At 45.1% G+C, this 21,549-nt stretch overlaps 1 protein-coding gene across 3 annotated transcripts in view; it reads right to left on the reverse strand.

The window, feature by feature from the left end:
• Positions 1-21,549, reverse strand: part of ARHGAP17 (Rho GTPase activating protein 17) — a 126,036-nt gene that overhangs the window by 58,960 nt on the left and 45,527 nt on the right. For all 3 annotated transcript variants that reach the window (XM_018561563.1, XM_018561572.1, XM_018561580.1), the window contains exon 2: positions 5,362-5,401. In XM_018561563.1, coding sequence (XP_018417065.1) covers positions 5,362-5,401 — 40 coding nt within the window. The remainder of the gene's footprint in view (positions 1-5,361; positions 5,402-21,549) is intronic.

Raw genomic sequence — 21,549 nt, forward strand, 5'->3', positions numbered from 1 at the left:
CCAGACAGAGAGCAAGTGTTCCACTTTTCAGCATGCTGGCAGGGGACAGGCTTTTCTACTCAGGCTGTGGCTGCTTTCTGAAGCAAATTAACTATAAGAATATGTAAACTTTTTGTTTTAATACACCTGGAATAGATTTCTGATATAAACCAGGGACAGGCAAACTCAGCTATGGTGCGACTACAAATCCCATGAGGCATTTTAAGACACTGACAGCCACAGACATGACTCCCAGGATTTGTAGTTTCAGCACAGCTGGAGGGCCAGTTTGCCTACCCCCAATTGCCTGATATAGTATTGATATACCAGGCAATAAACAGCATATACTGTATGTGTCTTTACAGTTGTGCAAGTTAGGCTAGGTTCACACCATCGCACGGTCCTGCACAATGCAGGCAGCGATTGTCGCACTGCCCCATTGATTTCAATGGGGTGACATGCGCACTTCAATCGTAGAAAAAAGTTACAAGTACCTGTTTTTTTGGCGATACACGACGCACGGTAGGAAACCGGGCGATGCGCCCGGCACTACTGGGGTGCCATTAGAAAAAAGTGGCTCCCACAGCGCGATTGGTTCACACCTTGGCGACTCCTGACCGCGCGGAATTGTGCACGATTGCCGGGCGGTGAGGTGTCGCTTAGGTGTGAACCTAGCCTAAATCCGATGAACCTGAAAGAAAATCGTACAGACACAGGGAGAACACATGTGTAGGGGGTCTAGTGGGAAACAAACCCAGGATCCCAGTGCTCCAAGACCACAGTGCTCACCCCTGAACTAACACCCCAGGTACAAAAGAGGCCTCTATGGCAAAGAACTGCATTTACCAACTAATCTGTCTTGCTATTCGTAAGCCGGCGTCTAGCCTGTGAAATCTCTTATCTTGTTCTTTGAGGTATCAAGCTGTACCACGTTCCCATGCTTGGAATGCGGCCTTGTGTAGGAGCTGCCAACCCCTCCTCTGTACATATTTTTTTAAAAAGTCAGGGAGTGAATACTAGGCAGACCCCTCCGAGCATACGTTCATTTGTATTGCAGCCCTTTTATTATTGGGGTTTATGGACTAGCAATCCTTTCCAAATTGGCGTCTTAAGCCTGAACTCTACGTGAATACATTTCAAAGATAATGCAGATGTATTTACTATTGCACTTATGATTAATACATCATTAAATATATATATATATTTTTATTACAAGCAGTGTAAGCACCTGAATTTGTCCTTGTATCAGACTCTTGCAATCCCTGTATGGCAGGGCTGGAGTGTGAAGGGAAGAAGCAGCACAAGAAGCCAACCAGTTCTTTTGCTGACAAAAAACATACTGATAGGAGGAAAGAGCAGATTGACCGAGAGATGAGACCATCACTGTGCTGCTTCTACTATCGTGTCACAGGCTGGTAGTGGGCTCAGTTGATGACTTGGGCTTAGTGGAAACTGCTTGAACAATGCTTGCCATCAGGCTGAGCACATCTAAGAAAAGTAATGAGGGGGAGAAATCTCTAGATTAAAGCTGGTGCTCTAGCTTGGAGCCCACCATTTTATGGTAAGTTATATAGACTACATGGCCAAAAAAGTCTGTGGACACCCAGCCATCCCACCTATATCAGCCCCTCCTTCCAAGAAGTGGTTTATACAATGCTGGTCATACTGAGGACATCTAGCGGCAGAAGAAAAGTAACATGGGAAGAATCTCTGGATTAAAGCTGGTGCTCTAGTTAGGAGCCCACCATTTTTGTGGATGCAAAGGCTAATTATATAGACTACATGGCCAAAAAAGTTTGTGGACACCCAACCATCACACCTATACGAGATTGTTGGCACCCATTCCAAAATATGGAGTTGCCCCTCCTTTGCAGCTATAAACCGCTTTAAAAAGGAAGTGGCTTGTACAATGCTGGCCAGAATGAGGACATCTGGTGGCAGAAGAAAGGTACTGCGGGGGGCACGCCCCTCTGGATTGAAGGTGAACATTGCAACAAAGCTGGTTTTATTACTTCTCTTTCAAAGGGCTACTCATCTTTATCTTGTTATTTTTGCCTGCCGTTCTGCTACCACGCACCACTATAAGGGCTTGTTCACACCAATTGCGGTGCGTTCCAGAGCGGTAGCTGCTGGAACGCACCGCAATCGCTCAGAAAACTTCCACGTGCGTTCTGGGTCGGGAGGGGGCATAGTGGTGCATTGAAGTCAATGGCCCCCTGCCCACAGTGCGATCGGACGCGTGGCAAAATATTGCCTGCATTCCGTTCCACTGCAAACGCAAAAAAATGCTGTTTGCTCCTTTGCAATGTCTTGCCATGCGTCCGATCGCACTGCGGACCGGGGGGCATGCCATTTACTTCAATGCGCCGCCACGTCCCCTCCCGCCCCAGAACGCAGGGGGAAGTTTTCTGAGCCATTGCGGTGCGTTCCAGCAGCTACCGCTCTGGAATGCACCGCAATTGGTGTGAACAAGCCCTAACAAATACTGTATTCTGGTAATGGTATGCAGATAATACCTGTAACGGTAGCATTCAGAATATTTATTCATTTCTATGTATTTGTCCAGTTGTCCGGCAAAGGCAGCAGTGACAGGCTTTACCATGAACTACAATACTGCCAGGGGGACTGCAAGGTCACCTTTTCTTTACATGGGGGAAGATTTACTAAACAAGTACAGACTGTACAAAGTGAATGTTCGTAAATAACGTGTTCACTTTGAATTCCCAATCACATACGAGGGAAATCATTTAAAAAAAAAGCGAGAACATGATTGATTGAAGCGGCCAGATCGTCATCTTATGTACTTAGCTCAGCGAACATTCACTTTGCTATGTGAGCAGTTTCTATTCCTTTAGTGAATCAACTTACAAAACAATCTGCACTACTACTAGTGTTTTAGTTTGTCCGAAGCTTCATTCTTTTTTAACGTCCGCTCACATCAAACATTATATGTTGGCAGTGGTGTGGCTCCGGTGGAAATCTCTCTTTATACACTAACATGTGTTTATCAGACATCTTCTACGCATGCTGCACATACTGTACACACAGGAGTACGCAGGGCTTATGTATTAACACGTGAAGCCAGGATGTTTACAGCCATCAGCAGTTTAAGTCGCATGGACATCATCACAGGGTCCCCGAGGGCTCTCTCTCCTTTGTGTGTCATTAGAGAGATTCAACCTCGTCATTTGTCCTGGCGACTGTATGCCCGGAAATTGAAAGAAAATATCACATTTCGGGTTGCCATCAGACCAGGAAGAGATTGGAAATCTTCCAATGTGGACACCTGTTGTGTTGAACCCATCAGGGATTTCAATCACTTTGGAGGGATTCCAAAATTGATGGAAATCCCTGATGGGTTTAACACAACTAGTGTCCCTATTGGAAGATTTCCAATCTATTCCTCGCTTCCTGTAGCAGCTTTCCGACAGAAAGTGAAGGGAAAACTCCCCAATGGGTTTATATTAACTCTTGAAAATGTAAATACCCCGATACTGCCACATTGTAATACATATGACGTGGCAGTATCAGGATGTTTACAATTTGAAAAGCCAGCTTTGGGCTGCCCAATCACTTCTACATGTAGCAGAAGGTGCTGCCTCCCCCCGGCCATATGTCCGGGGCTCACCTGTCACTTCTGGGTACCCGGGTCCTGGCTGGCTGGTGTCAGGATGGAGAGTTGCAGGAGAGCAGTAAACGTCCGCTGATCTCCCCCTTTGTAGTATGAACCTGGAAGCGCTCAGCTTTGAGCACTACGGGGTTTGCAGCGGTCAAACCCCAGCCACTAAGCTAATTGAGAGCACACTGTATCCGATCAGCTTCAACAGAGTGCAGAGGTGACACCTGGGGTCTAATCAAGCCCTGATGTCTCCTTAAAGAGAATCTGTCACCTGCACTGTGCTATCACACAGGGGGGACTTGTCAGCCTTTTAACATCCAAAGCTAATAAATAAAACCATGGAAAATTTGAGAAGAGCAGCAGGTAAAAATCATACAACACAGCAGCTCCACACAATGATCATCAAATCCCATTACCCCAGCCAAGCTTGGCTGAAAAGGAAGAAACAGAGCGGATTGTGCTGATGAATCAACCTTCTCTCCCGCCTCCTGTTTGTCACCAGTCTGGAAAGAGAACAGTGGAAAGGTTTCTGTCCCTCCCAAAAACAACACAGATGTACAGACAGCAACACAATACACGTGCGCCAGGCACTAATACCGTGTATTGTAAACACTATGATGTAACGCCTCTCTGAACCTGACATATAGAGATATGTTAAAGTGTATGCAATACCTAACACCGAACTCATCTAACGTCATCTCTTTAGGTCTGTTAAATTCATCATCCAAAGTGTTGTTATATCGGTTTACGTGCATAACAAATACCTGTGGATCATGTCAGAAATCTTGTCCGCTAATACTTTCCTGTGCTCTCTGCCGGCTGTTATCAGTTAGCATTGGTCTTAGCTCTCTATGGCAGGGGTAGGCAACCTTTGCCCTCCAGCTGTGCTGAAACTACAAATCCCATCATGCCTCTGCCTCTGGGAGTCATGCCTGTGGTTTGCAATGCCTTACGGGATTTGTAGTTTCAGCACAGCTGGAGAGCCAAGGTTGCCTACCCCTGCTCTATAGGGACAATAGGGGAAAAAAAGCCCTGGGTGCAATACTCACCCTTAACCCCTACAGTACCTCTCCCTTGCCACCAGATGTCCTCAGTCCAAACCCGGAAGACAGACTGCAGGGCGTCATGGCCCTGCCCCTAAGCATGGTGGATTGCTGCAAAGATTGGTGCTCGTCTTTGTATTATCCAGAACTGCACAATGCCTCGAAAAGACCAAAGGGTACCCTGCATGTCATGTGACCAGCCATAGGAGATCAGAGTTTCAAAAAAAAAAAAAACATACCGCTGGGGATGTACATAGCAGGAAGCCTAGAGTCAACCTTTACTCACCTTCATTGCCTCCCTAACCCTTCAGTCGTCGGAAGCAAGAGCTGTAGCCCTATGTAGGCTCCATATTGCCACTTGACTCCCTTCCCACCCCCAGTGAGTAACATGCACCCCCATACCCTGATGTACCAGGTAGATTACGTCACTCCCAGCAGCAGAAAGGAGCAGTGTGGCACCAAAAGTAATGGGTAGTATAATTTGCTGGTGGGCACTGTCTGTACAGGTTCTCTTTAAATCCTCATCTCTCGTCATTACATTCAACTTTCACTTTAGATTCAAGAGATTTCACAGTCCACTTGTACTCCTGATGTCCACCGCATGTCCACCTAAACGTGATAGTTCAGGCTAGTGTACAGCACATTTTTATAATCCAACAGCACACCAGATAAGAACATTGTACAGATAATACAGAGACATACTTCCAGCTGGTCACTCACCTCTAGAAGGTCATTACTTAATACTTCTGTCTTCTCGGCTCTGCAAGAAAGATGATAAGTGGTCAGTGCATTCCCGCTAAGAGTTGGCCTGTTCAGAATCAATGCAGCATAGAAAATAAATCACCAAAATAAGAACCTATCTATGAAAGTGGGCCTGTCATTTACACAGAACAGTGGGCCGAAGAGAACCTGTTGCCAAGTTTAACATAAAATGATGCAGATAATGATCACCCCAAGTACCTCTTCTGCGGTAACCTGGTGTCAATGTCTACACAAGATGGCACCATCTTGCCTGGCTCTCATCCAAAACAGTCTCCCTACTTCCTTTACCTGGGATGTTCACATGACAGATTGAGCAGTGTCCTCCATTAATGAGTGAACTGCTGCCCAGAGGAGAAGCCACATAAGATATTGCAGGTGGAGGTGTGTAGAGAAGGATTAAACCCGTGTCAGTTTATTGTTTGTTGTCTGTGTCCAGTTGAGAGAATTCTCATTGGTTTAGTGCAACAGCAAGCTGTAAAAAGCGGTGGAAATTCCCCTTTTCAATAGTTGTCCCGAAACAGGTGTCCCCATTTGAAGATTTCCTGTTACCTCATTTGTGGTGACAACTGTAGAGTTGGAATTTCCTGTGACCATAGAGATAAAATCATAACATGGGTTCTAATCTCTCCTTAAAAAAAATTAAACAATTGAACGCAAAATTTATCAACTGTCGGGCTAACTCTTAAGCTGCAAGTATGCATTATTTTGCATGCTTACCACAGTCCAGCTTGGGCCTATATAAGTATGCATGTACCATACCTGATCAGCCCACTAGGGGTGCTATAAAACACTGTAGGAGCGAATACCCTGTTTCCCCAAAAATAAGACCTACCCCAAAAATAAGACCTAGTTCTATTTTTGGGAATTGATAAAATATAAGACCTACCCCGAAAATAAGACCTAGTCGTGACCATTCCCAGGGCCGGTGGTGGCATAAGGGGGAACCCGAAGAGCCGTGGGAGAGAAAGTGTGTTTTTCTTTGAGCCAAAAAAAAATATAAGACAGTGTCTTATTTTCGGGGAAACACGGTACAGCGCTGGCTGAGATCTTCCGGGTCCTGTATGGCGCTGTGCAGAGAGGCTTCCCCTCTCTTCTGAAAACACATGGAAGGGAATTTATCAGGACTGGAGCAGACGAAATCTGGAGCAGCTGTGCATGGCAACCAATCAGCTTCTCACTTCAGTTTGTTCATTTGAAAATTGGAAATGAGAGAGAAGACAATTGGTTGCCATGCACAGCTGCTCCAGATTTTGTTCCCCCCATGGAGTCACGCGCTCAGCACAGCCGCCATTAAGAGACCAACTTTTTATCGATGAATACAAGGAGTTCTCTGTGACATCAGGATCTGCCCCTGGTCCAATCAGAGAACCCATAAGATGTTATCAATGTATACAAAGTGTTCCTTGATTGAATGAGGGGCAGATTGTGATTCTGATTCATTGATAAAAATCCAAGGGGGGTTCTCCGATTGGATGAATAGCAGATCATGCCATGACAATCAGAGAACACCTTGTATTCAATGCTAAAAATATTAGGTGTTACCTACAGGCCCCCCCACCTCCATGGGCCAACCAGGTATGACATATGCATACTTACATTCAGCCAATCTGGATCAAAGTAAGCATGCATAATACTTTATACCTGGAGTTCGGGCTTTAATAAAAGACTGCGAGTGTTCTGACAGAAGCATGTTCGCTGTGCTTATAGGACACTGCCTCAAATTTTTTGCCAATTAAGATACTTTAGTATTTGGAACCAAGAAAAAAGGTCACATCAGCTGTTTACAAGTTTTTTGTTCTTTTTGTCTTTATAACAACATGAGGCTTTGACCCTTTCACACGGGCGCCGTTTCTCCACCTCAGCAGGGGATCCTAGACGGATCAGAACAAAAATGGATGTTCCGAATCAATTCCAATTTTTCATCCATTTTGGGATGGAGAAAAAAAACAAAAAAAACAAAAAAAAAAACAGACCCACATGATCACTATGGGCAGCCGGATGTAAACAGATATTTGTCCTCCTACATCTGCCCACATCGGGTCAGGTCAGTAAAAGTTCAAAAAACATACAGACCCATTGCACTCCTGAGCGGATAGAAAACCCAAACTGTAGGGTGGGTGCTGAAATGACCGCGGATGCCTCCGCAGAATAAATCCAGAAAATTCAAAAAAGGTCACAAGCACTCCGGCATGTAGAAAAGTCAATGTTTATTGACTTCACATGTGTCACATCAGAGCGACGTTTGAGAACAGCAAAGTCCCTTCCTAAGTCAAAACATATAATCTCTGGGTGCAAACTTTTTGTGTTCGGTCCGACAAACCTAACCGGACCCGGAAGTGGGCAGATACAGGTAGACGTTCACATCCCGCTGGTCGTGGGTATGTATTGTAGTAATTGCGTAATCACAGACTGGCTGAACGCCTGTGCAGGGACCATAGAGTCGGGGTACGGTTGGGCCCAAGTGAGGGGTTAGGCTCAGGACAATGGAAAGTTACCGAGTTGTCTTACATTTTCATGCACGATACAGATTTCCAATTCTATATTTGTAGCGCCAAGCTCATACGCGCCACAGCAATATTTTTGCAACTAAGAATACTGGACAGTTCTCATCAGCATGCACATCCCCAGAGAGGAGCGGCAGACGTACATTTAGTAATGCTGGTAGTAGTAGTTCCTCGACGTCCAATAGACAACAGATAGCTCATGAACAGTAACGTGAGCTCAGGCCCTGTCAGCTTTATCTGATATCTAAGTTTCTCAGCTGCTCGAAATGTTTTACGCAGCTATTTGTGACCGTACAGGAATTTCGCACAAGGTCGCCGACGAGGCGTAACCTGAATTTCAGGTTTGGTGGTCCTTTGCAGAAAGCTCCCGAGGAAAAAAAGCCAAGCTGGCAAAGGTGAAGGCCTAACTGCTCAACATGGCCGCTGCAGCACTTCCTGTCCACATTCCAGTCCTGTGACAAATGAGCCATTACCTACATGTGAAGTAGTTGGAGCAGGCCGAGAGGGCGGGTGAGGGAGGATGCAGGAAAGTTTCTCACACACATATTAGATTTCTGACAAGGCCTCGCTGTTTATTTATAATGCATGAGTTGTGTCACAGCTTTTTTTTTTTCCCAAGGAAGGGCGCTCGGGGTACCATGACGAGGGGAGGAGCCTCCTTGGCTGTGACACGCATCCCGCCTGGATCGCTGAGCTGACAAAAGAGGAATCTGCGGTATTTAAAAATCAGCCTCCTGGGACAAGTCCAGGCATTGGGGTAACCCATCCTTCACTGTAAACAAGAACTCCACAAACTGTAATAAATGACAATGCACCTTACATAATGTGCGTCCTGTGTCATAAAACAATAAATGGCATTCCCTCGCTCAGTTATGGATTTCATTGTTGAAGAAATAAGCTTAACCCCTTCAAGGAACGCATTGGAATTAAACCGTGTCTTTTCTTTTTTTGGTGCCCATTTATACTTTTGTATCGCTTTAAAGACCCAAAGTACAGAAAAATACTCATCCAAAATGCACTCGGCTCTTAAAGCGGATCTTTACCCCCTTTCACAAAAAATCACCTCCGCATGCGGATATGAAATCATCTTACATTCATTAAACATATTTTTATTTTATTTACAATTACTCCTTATTCACTTCCTGGTCCTCTTTGGCATTAGTGATGTAATGTGCCCAAGCATTGCACACTGGGAAGGTTACATCAGCAGAGCATTGCTGGGAAATCTCATTTGTAATCACGAGATCTCAGGGAAAGGCATTTTCCTCCCCAGAGATGGTCACATGTCCTAGTCACATGTGCCAGAGTTCCAGGAAATAAAGGGAGACCTAGTAACCTGCCCTTAGTTTAAAAAAAGGCCACTGTGAGAAGACTGGGGAGGAAAAGAAAAATAAGGTAAGCAAAGAATACAAATCTGCCAATTATCTATAAGTATCTGTTTGTAGGTTGTCAACACTAAACATTTATAATGGCGTGTTTGTTGTCAATTCAAAGATATGGGTAAAGTTCCTCTAAGTCCTGTTGTGGACTGATAACACACAGCGCTTTTATGCGATGGAGTAGTGTCAGCCCTGCCCTGTTGTCTTTTGCTAAACTACTCACCCACCCCTACTCTCAGATCTCTAAAACATAAAAGGCAAAACATTCTGTTGTCCAAGATGAGAACCAGGAGGGCTTTTTGAGATAACGCAGGAAGTAAGGAGAGTACACAGCACAACAACAACAAATTTTTGAAACAAAGGACGTTTTTGTTATTTTCTTTGCATTTATCAAACTCATAGAGCAAAATACTGCAAATTTTATATATAAAAAGGCCAAAAGGGGAGCAGATAGGAGACGTTCATTGTTAGGGTTTACATACACTTTAAAGTAGAAGGAAAGGCTCATTTACAAACTGACATTTATAGATTCCCTCCCCTTTTTTTCTACTATAGCTCTGCATACATTTTATCAGAATTACCTTTATTTAGCTTTTTTTAATTTTCCAATGTGGTCATGTGACTGCTATGCTCTGGCTCTTCTCTGTTATGTGGAGGGTCAACAACGGGGATGAAATTCCTAAAGCTGGGTATACACTGTTACATTTGTTTTATTCAACCTGCGGGCTGAAAAAAGAAAACAACAGCTTCCTCTATCAACACTTCCGAGCATGGATGCTCGCCGGCCGCTGTCAAAAAACCCAAATGTTGGCCCAACATTCTTCTGCTTCTAATTAATTGCATAGCACCTCATTGTTGGCGCTTGATGAGGTAGCAACAATTAAGAAGATAGCAACCCATTTAACTTAAACAGCACTTGAAGAGCCTCAACGCACAATAAAATGGAACCCGCACTTCTTTTGTACAACACAACATGCCACAATGTACATACAAGGGCGAGTCAGACACCCATGTAGTACCTGTTGTTTCTGGGTATCACTGTGCATGTGACTTGATCCCCCTTACCCATGTGACAGCACCTTCTCATTGATCCAGCACCATCATATGGAAGTCTATTGCCCTGTATAAGCTTGGACCAGTGCTATCATATGGAAGTCCATTGCCCTGTATAAGCTTGGACCAGCACCATCATATGGAAGACCATTGCCCTATATAAGCTTGGACCAGTGCCATTATATGGAAGTCCATTGCTCTGTATAAGCTTGGCCCAGTGGTATCATATGGAAGTCCATTACCCTGTATAAGCTTGGTCCAGGGCTATCATATGGAAGTCAATTGCTCTGTATAAGCTTGGCCCAGTGCTATCATATGGAAGTCCATTACCCTGCATAAGCTTGGACCAATGCTATCATATGGAAGTCCATTGCTCCGTATAAGCTTGGACCAGCACCATCATATGGAAGTCCATTGCTCTGTATAAGCTTGAACAAGTCAGTTAGCAGCTCACACAGGGCTTTTTCCCCACTCCCAGGAGCTGAACGAAGCAACGAAGGTTTAAGGAATACCAGTATATGCTGCTGGGGAGGGTGAGGGTAGTTACGTGACACTTACTTAGTGCTTTGTGCGCAGAAAAAGAGCCATTTGACGAATTCCATCTACTTGGCATTGCAGTGAACGCGCCAAAATCCTGGAGACAACTCCTGGAACAGCAGTTGAAATGAGACACCCACCCGTGTCTAGAATCCTTGAGATATACAGTATATGGAACAGGTAATTCAGTTTTATATGACCTAACCCGCTAAATAAAGTTGTCCACGTCGTTAGGTGTATAAAGAACAGAGGACATGAAGTAGATATGTTCCAAACGTTAACCTTTTTCAGCATAAAGAGCCGTCATCTCTTCCCCTATCCAGCAGGACTCAGAAGTAAAACATTCCACCTCCCTGTACCGGCTTCTGTTGTGAACCTGCAAGACGTTCCGTGTACGCCCTACAATCACGCCAATGTTGGGGTACGTGTTTGCATGTGCAGTAGAGGATCCTATACTCTTCAGAAACCAATTTTAAAGTAAATGGAATGGCAATCCACAGCAAACATCCTCATGGCGCTTCAGCAACTGCTTTATAACATTGTAAGCCACATTCATGTTCACCAAATAAACTTTTTATGAGTCTATTGGTTGTCACATGACCGCAAGCCCTACAAGTACCGCGCCACCCTTTGTGGGCAGTGGGTGAGGATTGTAAACAAACCCAACCTAATTCCCAGAAACGACGCTCAATAGCCAACCTAAAGCAGGAGCTGCAGGGGCTAGTCTACAGTCTGCAATGTGGAAGCCTCTTTACAAGTACCATGCATGTGCATTGGAGGAAGCGTCCAAGGTGCCCAGTGGAGATCATTAATAATTAGCTAGAGGAGCTTCCAAGTGCCCACAATGATGAGGCGCTATGCAATTATTTGGAAGCAGCCGAGTGTTGGGCCAACACTGGAAATCACTGCAGAGGAACTGGCAGGGACAACAGGTAATTACTAGCCAATGGCAATGTCCATGACACATAAAGCCAATATGAACTTTTTTGAAAATGTTATGTACAGAGACTTTTTTTCGGTTTGGGTGGAGATACACCTGAATATACAATGCCGGATTGCAAGGTCCAATGCAGTGCGATGAATGCTAGAAGAAAAACTATGTGCTGTATGTTTTTTATGGCCTAGATGGGCAATGATTAACCGGTAATAAAGACATGAAGTTGGTTTTCACAAGGTTTTAAAAACTTTGCAGGAAACTGTAAGCAAGAGCAGGGCTTAGCCCCCGTTCACACCTGGGCGGTCACGGATCAGCTCGGTTTCAGCGCAAATTATAAAAGGGAGGTTTTGGGTGTTTTTAATTGCGTTTCAGTGCTGAAAAGCAATTAATAACACCCAAAACTGCACTAATCAGCGCGGTTTCTATGTCAATCTATGTGGAAACCGTGCTGATCAGCGCAGAAAAAAAAGGGTCAGGGAGCATTTTGGGCGGCAGGCGGTTCGTATCGTGCTGTCACATGAAGGTCCCCATTGCAGTGTATGGGATTGTTCATGTCAGGGGTTCAGCATGGCTAAACGGGGCCTAAGGTTGAATACAGTCTGTTCCTATCCTGACCGCACCGGGCAAGGCTTGGACAGTCTGCAATTTAAAGCATGCTTGTTAAAGCCCAACTCCTGACATTTCCTCTGGATAGCATGGGGAAAGGTTAGCACATTTATCCATTTTGTTGCCCATTGAGGCTATATACCCTCACTTCCTGTCCAGTGTAAGGACCGGGAAGTCTCTTCAAGAGGGACAGAGCCAGCAAGAAACCTTTATTTGATATTTCTTTGCGGAAGTGGGGGGGGGGGGGGGGTGTTAGCCATTTTGTAAGGATATTACTGTTGTCACTGTTTTTCTAGTGACTACTGTGAAAGATTCTGGATGAAAAGTTATCCTCACCTGATCCTAGGAGCTGGCTTGCTTTTAGACTAGTCCTTTCAGGGCTAGTTCATACCAGCCCAGTGAAGTCAATGGCACAGCAGCCACGTCCTCCGCACAGGACAGGGCGATTGCCAGTCAGAAAAAAAATAGTGCATGGAGCATTTTATCTGACCGCACTGGACAGGAATGCAGGCACTCATGTGCCACGTGTTCCAGTGCGGGCGACCGTGCTGCGGCCGGAGGGTCGTGGCTGCGGTGCCATTGACTTAAATGCACCGCCACGCCCCCTTCTGCCCCAAAATAAAGTGAGCTGGCTGGAATGCGTTCCGGCACCAATCAGGCCGGAACATACTGGGGCTGGTGTGAACTAGCCCTCAGCCTCTCTTCCCATTTGCTGCGGCGGTTTAAGGATCCTTGAGACATCACGCTCTATATACACAGTGTATAGGAAGTGAGAACACAGAGGGACATACCACCATTGCTGCAGTGGAGGAGGAGACAGGCTTCAGGGACCGGAGTAGCAGCCAGTTGGCTCTGAGGTTTGGGGAATTATAACTTTTTTTAACCTAGAGAAAAACAAGCACTTAACCTTTGGAGTGCAGGGGCAGCCACACTGCTAGGATTACGGATATTTTGCTTTAGTTCTGCTTTAATGATTTTTTGACAGAATGCCAATAAACACATTTTCTTCATGTGAACAGAGCAGCCTCCAGTTTCCTCCGTGTGGCTTCCAGGAACTTACGGTGACTGAGTGCAGTCTGATTCTCTGCTCGGGACTACATGACCCATCATTCTTAGCGCTGGTTTTGATATATGCCTGGGGCCGCTCCTACCACCACATGGGTTTCCCTAGTTGTGGGCACCGCACCCCATTATTGCCATTTCCTTAGGCTGCCTGTGTGTGTCTCCAGAGCAGGCAATGGCATCAGGTATAGTGTGAGAACACAAATGTGGATGGCTTCAGTGGGGCTTTGAAGGATCTTGGAAGCCAAGGAGTCACCCTTACAGCATAAATCAAGGCCAGAGAAATGAAGACGTTTTATAAAAAGCAGAACACAATGTAAGTGCCCTTTTCAGCATTTCAATTAGCAAAACAAAAACTTTAAAAATAGGGTATAATAGAACCTTTAAATATAGAAAAAAAGCCACAAAAACAAAACAGGTTTTGATGGCATTGTTCTTTGTGTGTCTAATACGGAATACAATATCACAGTATTGGAACACAGCCTTTAAATGTCTATCAGAGAAAAGTCTCAAAGTCTTATTGCTTCTGTGCCCTACTGACCTTTACCATGAAAAGCAGAAGTGATGAATTTCAACTTTCACACATCACCTGTCTTATTTCTAGGGTTGCCACCTTTTCTTCAAGTGATTCACGAGGGTGCAATCTGCTATAAAGTTCTATATCTGGCCGAAGTTTATCTCGCTTATTGATCTTTGACTAGGAAACAGGCCCAGCCTAAATACACTATTGGGTGTAAAAGCAAATTCCAGCTTTTAGAAAAAAAACAAAAATCGCACATTTCTTTAGACAAAATAAATAAAAAATTGTGTGTGTCTAATATATATAGATATATCTATATCTATCTATCTATCTATCTATCTATATATAGACACACACATACATATACACACTGAGTGGGCAGATCATTATGACCATCCCATCAGTACTTCATTGGGCCGCCTCGTGACTCCACGAGATGTTGAAAGGTGATGCGAGGAATCATACACATTATTTATAGATAAACAAATGAAGTCGGGACCTCTGCTGCATGTAACTACATTTGTTAGCGAGATGGAGAGACATCCTGTTTCGCAATGCATTCCTAGGGTTCGCAAAACCAGATACTGTAACTAGTCTGTTATACAGTTTGTAAACTTCAAGCACATTAAGTAAATAAGGAAATGACTTGGGCTTTCACGTAACAAGCACCAGGGGTCGGCATGAAGAGATCTTATGCCACATGTTACTGTCCAGCTGTCTGCCACCTCCATGTCTTGGTTTCATCAACAGCCAATAGGAATAAAGCCTTTTCCTTCCAGTGTAGGTTTGGAAATGAAAACGGGGATCGTAATGGTTGCTATGGGCACCATAAGTGTGAACCAACGTTCATACTGAATCGTTCTATATCTGGAGGAAGCCTTTCAACCAGCCCTGCTACTCTTCTGCTATCAGCCCCAACCACACACATATTAAAAAAGATATTTGTGCTTTTGGTAGATGTTGGAGAGTTAAAACTAGCTTTAAAAGTCTGAAAATAAGTAAGCCAATGCGCTCACTACATCTAAGGACTGTTAGGAGGCAATATATTGCATTTTTGTGTTTGGGTTAAGATACGCTTTAAATGACTAGAGAGTTTCCTTCATCTCTCAGGGATTGTTGGTGGGATACCTGTGCTGGCCTTCCCAGGACCGCCCACTTGCCATGGAGGTTATGAGAGGTTGACACTCTATAAATATGAAATTTATTATTTATTTAATATTATGAAAAAATGCAACAGGAAGACCCTGAACACAGGAAGTTAGGCGGAAATACCCAAAATTTCCAGGTGGACAGCAACAGTAAGGAATTGGGGCAGGGAGATCTTGTCGTTGTGGTAGCCAAATTCCGGCCCTCCAGCTCTGGTGAAGTTACAAATCCCATTAGACATTACAAGACTGACAACCACATGCATGGCTTCCAGAGGCATATACATGATGGGATTTGTAGTTTCATCACAGCTGGAAGGCCAAAGTTTGGTAAGCCCTGATATACAGGAAGCCAGGGGCCAACTCTGGCCGACACCATGGTTCCACCTTTTAGTTTCAAATTTGGGTAGGCAGGCCCTTTAAAAAGTAAACTCCATGTATAATTAATTTTTAGAAATGAGAGGTTCCTGAGAAATTGAATTACTTGATGGCTTCTTAGAATGCTCGGAAACTCCAGGAGAATAATTTTTTCACCAAAATTCCCATGTTCTGCCCAACTACTGTGGCCAGAAAATGGTCAATCCACTCAATTTCTTCTTTGAATCTTGGGCAGAGATTGGGATCTTATAGCTGGTTAGTTTTCAGCCCAACAGTTACATACCTTCGTGAAACCAGCTTGTGGGTGGAAGTGGGAAACCTTGGCAAGTGGGTGGAAGTGGGAAACCTTGGCAAATGGGTGGAAGTGGGAAACCTTGGCAAGTAGGTGGAAGTGGGAAACCTTGGCAAGTAGGTAGAAGTGGAAAACCTTGACGAATGGGTGGAAGTGGGAAACCTTGACGAATGGGTGGAAGTGGGAAACCTTGACGAATGGGTGGAAGTGGGAAACCTTGGCAAATGGGTGGAACCTGGAAACCTTGAGCAATATGAAAATTCAGCTCAACTAAAATTCCAGTAATGGTTGGCTGTTGCTCTGTTATTGGTTTCCCTATGGCTATAGGTAGTTCTCAGTAGTTCTCAGAGATCGCACTTGTACACTAAAGTCAGATGACCAACGGCTTTAGTCCTGCTCAGAAGCAACGTGAAAGGCATGCTTAAATCAGATGCCACCAAACAGGTCGGTAAGTCAAGTGGACCTTCTGATGCAAATACAGACAATACTTCCAGCACAGCTTAAGCACCAACTGGTTTTACACCCAAACTGATACAGGGTGGAAGTGGGAAACCTTGACGAATGGGTGGAAGTGGGAAACCTTGGCAAATGGGTGGAACCTGGAAACCTTGAGCAATATGAAAATTCAGCTCAACTAAAATTCCAGTAATGGTTGGCTGTTGCTCTGTTATTGGTTTCCCTATGGCTATAGGTAGTTCTCAGTAGTTCTCAGAGATCGCACTTGTACACTAAAGTCAGATGACCAACGGCTTTAGTCCTGCTCAGAAGCAACGTGAAAGGCATGCTTAAATCAGATGCCACCAAACAGGTCGGTAAGTCAAGTGGACCTTCTGATGCAAATACAGACAATACTTCCAGCACAGCTTAAGCACCAACTGGTTTTACACCCAAACTGATACCCAAAATGTTTTATTTACCCTCTGCAGACAAACTGAAAATAACTCCAGCACTCTAAATAGGAAATGGACATGAACTCCTGGCCATGACCTTGGCCACTTCCTGAGCAAAGGAGGTTGCTGGGAAGAGCAAGGAGTGAGCCAAAGATGGGAAGACAAGTTTTACCGGGATCTCCGTTCCAACTTTACAAACAGCTAGATCAGCCAGGACAGCCGAGGTCAATTGTGTCACAAGACAAACAAAATAAACAAAAAATTAAAACAAACACACGTTAAGAATGAGGAAAGATGACGACCTGAAAATCAAGCTGCTTCCAGGTGGTTCTCTTCCACAGAACACACCAAAAATAGCTCCACAGTCACAATGTTTTTATTTCTGCTTCCTGTATAATCAGGAAAGAATTTGCTCATCCACAGAAAAGCCAATACTGAGAAAGCTCATCTTAAAAATGGGAGCTGAATACTTTCTAAAGCCCAACCCCAATGTTTTTTTTGGAAAAGGGTAATAACTAGAGGTGCACCGAAATGACATTTTTAAAGCCGAATAAAAAAAAAAAATTCAGGCCTGAGAGGGAAAAAAAAAAATTCTAACCTTTTCAAATATTTTATTTATATTAAATATTTTCATTTTTACTTTACTTTTAGGGGCTTCGGTGAAATATTGGGGGGGTCTAAAACAGACCCCTGATATTTCCCTTTTAAAACAGGAAAAGAGATTGAGGACACAGAGGACTCAATCTCTTTTCCTGCAGCCCCTATTATCAATGAACAGGAATCCTCTATACTGAGTGTTCCTGTTCATTGATAACATGAGGACAGAGGATGTTTACTATAACCACAATCATGAATGGACAGGAGGGGATGTAGATCGCTTTCCATTCATTGAGTATATAGTAACCATACTCTGCCCTCAATTATTTACAAATTATATACGATCACTGATCACCGAGGGCTTGTTCACACCGAAAGCGGTGCGTTCCAGAGCGGTAGCTGCTGGAACACAACGCGATCCTCCACCTGCGTTCCGGGCCGGGAGGGGAGCATGGCGGTACATTGAATTCAATGGCACCGCTACCACTCTGGAACGCACCACTTTCGGTGTGAACAAGGCCTGAATGTTTGTACTCGCTGTCACAGGAGGCTGAGCAAGCGGAGCGGGGAGGAGAGCTTGATCTCCTCCGACAGGTGACTCCTCCTCTGCACTGCTGGCCCGGCCTCCAGTGACAGCCGTCTCCACCCCCACACCTTGTGACGAGGGAGCACGGAGCCGGGAGTATGGAGACGAGGGAGGGAACATGTGACGAAGTAGCATGGAGCTTGCTGATTGGCCAGGAGGCCAGCTTCATGCTTCCTCTTCACCTCTGGAGAAGGAGCATGGAGCCGGCTTCCCGGCCAATCAGGAAAGCTGGGCGCCACGTCATTACACGGTGCCCGACTTCCTGATTGGCGAGAAAGCCGGCTCCATACTTTCTCACAGTGACGAGAAGCATGGAGACGGCTTCCCTGCTTATCAGGAAGCCAGGTGACAAGTCATTACATGCCGCCTGGCTTCCTTAATGCGACTTCCGGTATCAGTATTGGCCAGTACCCAAAAAAAAAATATCGGTACTCATACAGGTGTACCGTATCGGAGCATCCCTAGTGTATAGAACACGAGGACACTGAGGGCCATTCCATCACTGGAGTGCAGAAGGAGACAGGGTGAAGGGACCAGTCTAGGAGCCAGCCGGGATCGTGGTTCAGGTGAGTACATCTGTTATTTTGGCTCCCTAGGCAAAACAAGCACTTAAGCCTTGCAGTGCAGGGGTAGCCCCACTGCAAGGGTTAATATTTTATTTGCCCGGAGTTCTCCTTTAAAGAATCATCCAGCACAATCTTCTAGTGTAGCTTTGCCTTTATTACAAAGGTGACATAGGAGAGAGTCGAGTTACTTAGAAATGTCTCTCTCGTTGTTCTACTTTCCCCCTGATGTCCTTTGTTGCTCTGATGCTTTTTAAATATTCATATTCCTATTGAATTGACTGCGCTAATGAGTGCCGGGGAATGTGAGCGGTAAGGACAGCCGGAGACGGTCCAATCAGAGGGAAGCCTGGACGCCTAAAAATAAACTTTCTGCCATTGCTTATTCAGCCTTGAGGCCTCTTAGGAAATATTAGAGCTTCATTGTACACTTCTACGTTCTAGGGATCCGAGTTGTTCTGTAATGACGGCGGGTTCCCAGGGTAGACATCCCCAAACGGGGGGGACGGGGGCAGTGTATTGTGCAAGTATTTGGAGTTCACACCACGGCTCAGATTTCAAACTGCCCACAGCCAGCTTTAGCAGGTCTCCAGCACCAAACCCACAGAGCAATTTCACAAAATGTAACGCCTAACCTTCCCGGCACGGTGCAAGTCCCTCTCCGGGACAGAAGAGGACCTCAAGTCCAGCAATGTAACGAGTATGTTGGCTCCTGGAAGTGGGGGGGATATAATGGGCAGCAAGTGAACATTTTGTACCTGAAGTTGATGTGTTGGAAGCAGAGAAAATGGACAAGCGGATCGGAGCAACTCCGACAAAGGCCAAATTGTGATGACTAGGTCGGAGCAACTCCAAAACTACAGCTCTTGTGGGTTGTAGTCTGCAGTGGTCAGGATCTACCAAAAGTGGACCACGGAAGGAAAACCAGTGAACCGGCAACAGGGTCATGGGCGGCCAAGGCTCACTGATGCATGTGGGGAGCGAAGGCTGTCCTGTGTAGTCCGGTTCCATAAAAGAGCTACTGTAGCTCAAATTGTTAAAAGGTTAATGCTGGTTCTGATAGAAAGGTGTCTGAACACAGAGCATTGCAGTTTGCTGCTTATGGGGCTGTGTGGCCGCAGACCGGTGAGGGTGCCCATGGTGACCCGTGTCCATTGCCAAATGTACCTACAATGGGCACATGAGCATCAGAACTGGACCACAGAGCAATGGAAGAAGGTGGCTTGGCCTGATAAATCACATTTTCTTTTACATCATGTGGATGGCCAGGTGCCTGTGTGTCACTTACCTGGGGAAGAGATGGCCCCAGGACGCACTATGGGAAGAAGGCAAGACAGCAGAGGAAGTGTGATACTTTTGGCAATGTTCTGCTGGTAAACCTTGGGTCCTGCCATTCAAGTAGATGTTACACATAGCACCCACCTAAACACTGTGGCTGATACACCTCTTCATGGTATTTCCTGATGGCAGTGCCTCTTTCAGCAGGATAAGGCGACCTGCCACACTGCAAAAATGGTTCAAGAATGGTTTGAGGAACACAACAATGAGTTGGAGGTGTTGGCTTGACCTCCAAATTCTCCAGATCTCAACCCTGTCGAGCATCTGCGGGATGTGCTGGAAAAGCGAGTCCAATCCATGGAGGCCTCTCCTCACAACTTACAGGAATTAAAGGATTTGTTACTGACGGCTTGGTGCCGGTTACCACAGCATACCTTCAGAGGTCTAGTGGAGTCCGCGGCTGGACGAGAGGGCTGTTTTGGCAGGTGGTAATAATGTTATGGCTGATTGGTGTACAGCCATTTGCGAGTACATATGTATTTACAAACTAAAAAAGGTAGAAATAAGGTCCTTAAAACACCACGCACTCATAACATACATTTACAATACGTTTACTTTCACAAATATATCTGGAAACCAGTAGGAGGTTTCTGAATTCCCACTATGGAGTCTATCAGCATTATGGAAGGTTACAAATACTACCTGCAATTCAATGTGTTCGCTTGCTTCCCTGCTTGCCTAAAACTGGCTATTCACAGGAATCAGGTAAGATTATAAACACAAGTGGCCCTGCTGACACCACCCGGCTCAACAAATTTTCGATTGGCCTAACAATGACTGAAGCCAATCAGCTGCAGACACTGTTCTGGTGTTCTGACAGCTGCAGGCATGCATTAGCCGGTATGGGATATTTGTCCATTCACATTGCTCAGTGCAGATGGGGGAATCTACAGATTTCTCTCAGCGCAGAAATCTAAGTGTGTGGGTAAGACACTCAGGCTGCAATAGTCTCCTCCAACCCAGAGCTTTACCCCGCAGTACCACTTCTCCACCACAAGATGTCCTCAGTTTAAGCTGAATGATTCCTGTGTCACTCAAGCAGGAAGATTAAAGTGACATTAAACTCTCAGATTTTTTAACATAAAACAATACTGTAATGTGTGCCTTACTGTAATCCATGGTTGTTTCCTTTCTCTTTGCTGCTCTTCCTTTTAAATCTGTATCTGTTCTCATGCTGGGCAGAACTTCTGTTTTGCAGCAGACTGCCTTGTCTCAGGAATGGATACACGGTGTCTGTGTATAAGATTGTATAGGTTTGTAACCTGAGCCAGCACTACAGGAAGAGGCCCTGAGCTGAAAAGGGAAGTTCTCACCAAGCATGAGAAGACATGAGGATTTAAAAGGAAGACCAGCAAAGAGAAGGGAAACAACCATGGATTACAGTAAGGCGCACATTACAGTATTGGTCTATGTTAAAAAAATCTGAGTTTAATGTCACTTTAAAGTGACATTAAAGTCAGACATTTTTTTTCCCCCTTCCCAATCCTGCTATAGGGACTTACCTTAAATGATGCCTCTTGATTCGATCATCTTCTTCTTTACTGTCCTTTTCAGCTGTCCCTCCAGCGCTGGTGCGGGTCTCCGATCCAGCGCCAACTCCTCTGTCCTCCTCTTCTCTCATGTCCCACGGAGTCTGTGCGGGTGCACACTGCTCCATAGACTTACCTTGTGTCTCTCCTTGTCTACCGGCCGAACATCTGAAGTGCGCAAGCACCTGCCTCAAGATCCCCTGCAGCCGCCCGAAACTCTTCAGATGTTC

Source organism: Nanorana parkeri, unplaced genomic scaffold, assembly GCF_000935625.1.
Source record: "Nanorana parkeri isolate BGI_ZX_2015 unplaced genomic scaffold, ASM93562v1 scaffold19, whole genome shotgun sequence".
Classification (NCBI taxonomy): Eukaryota; Metazoa; Chordata; class Amphibia; order Anura; family Dicroglossidae; genus Nanorana; species Nanorana parkeri.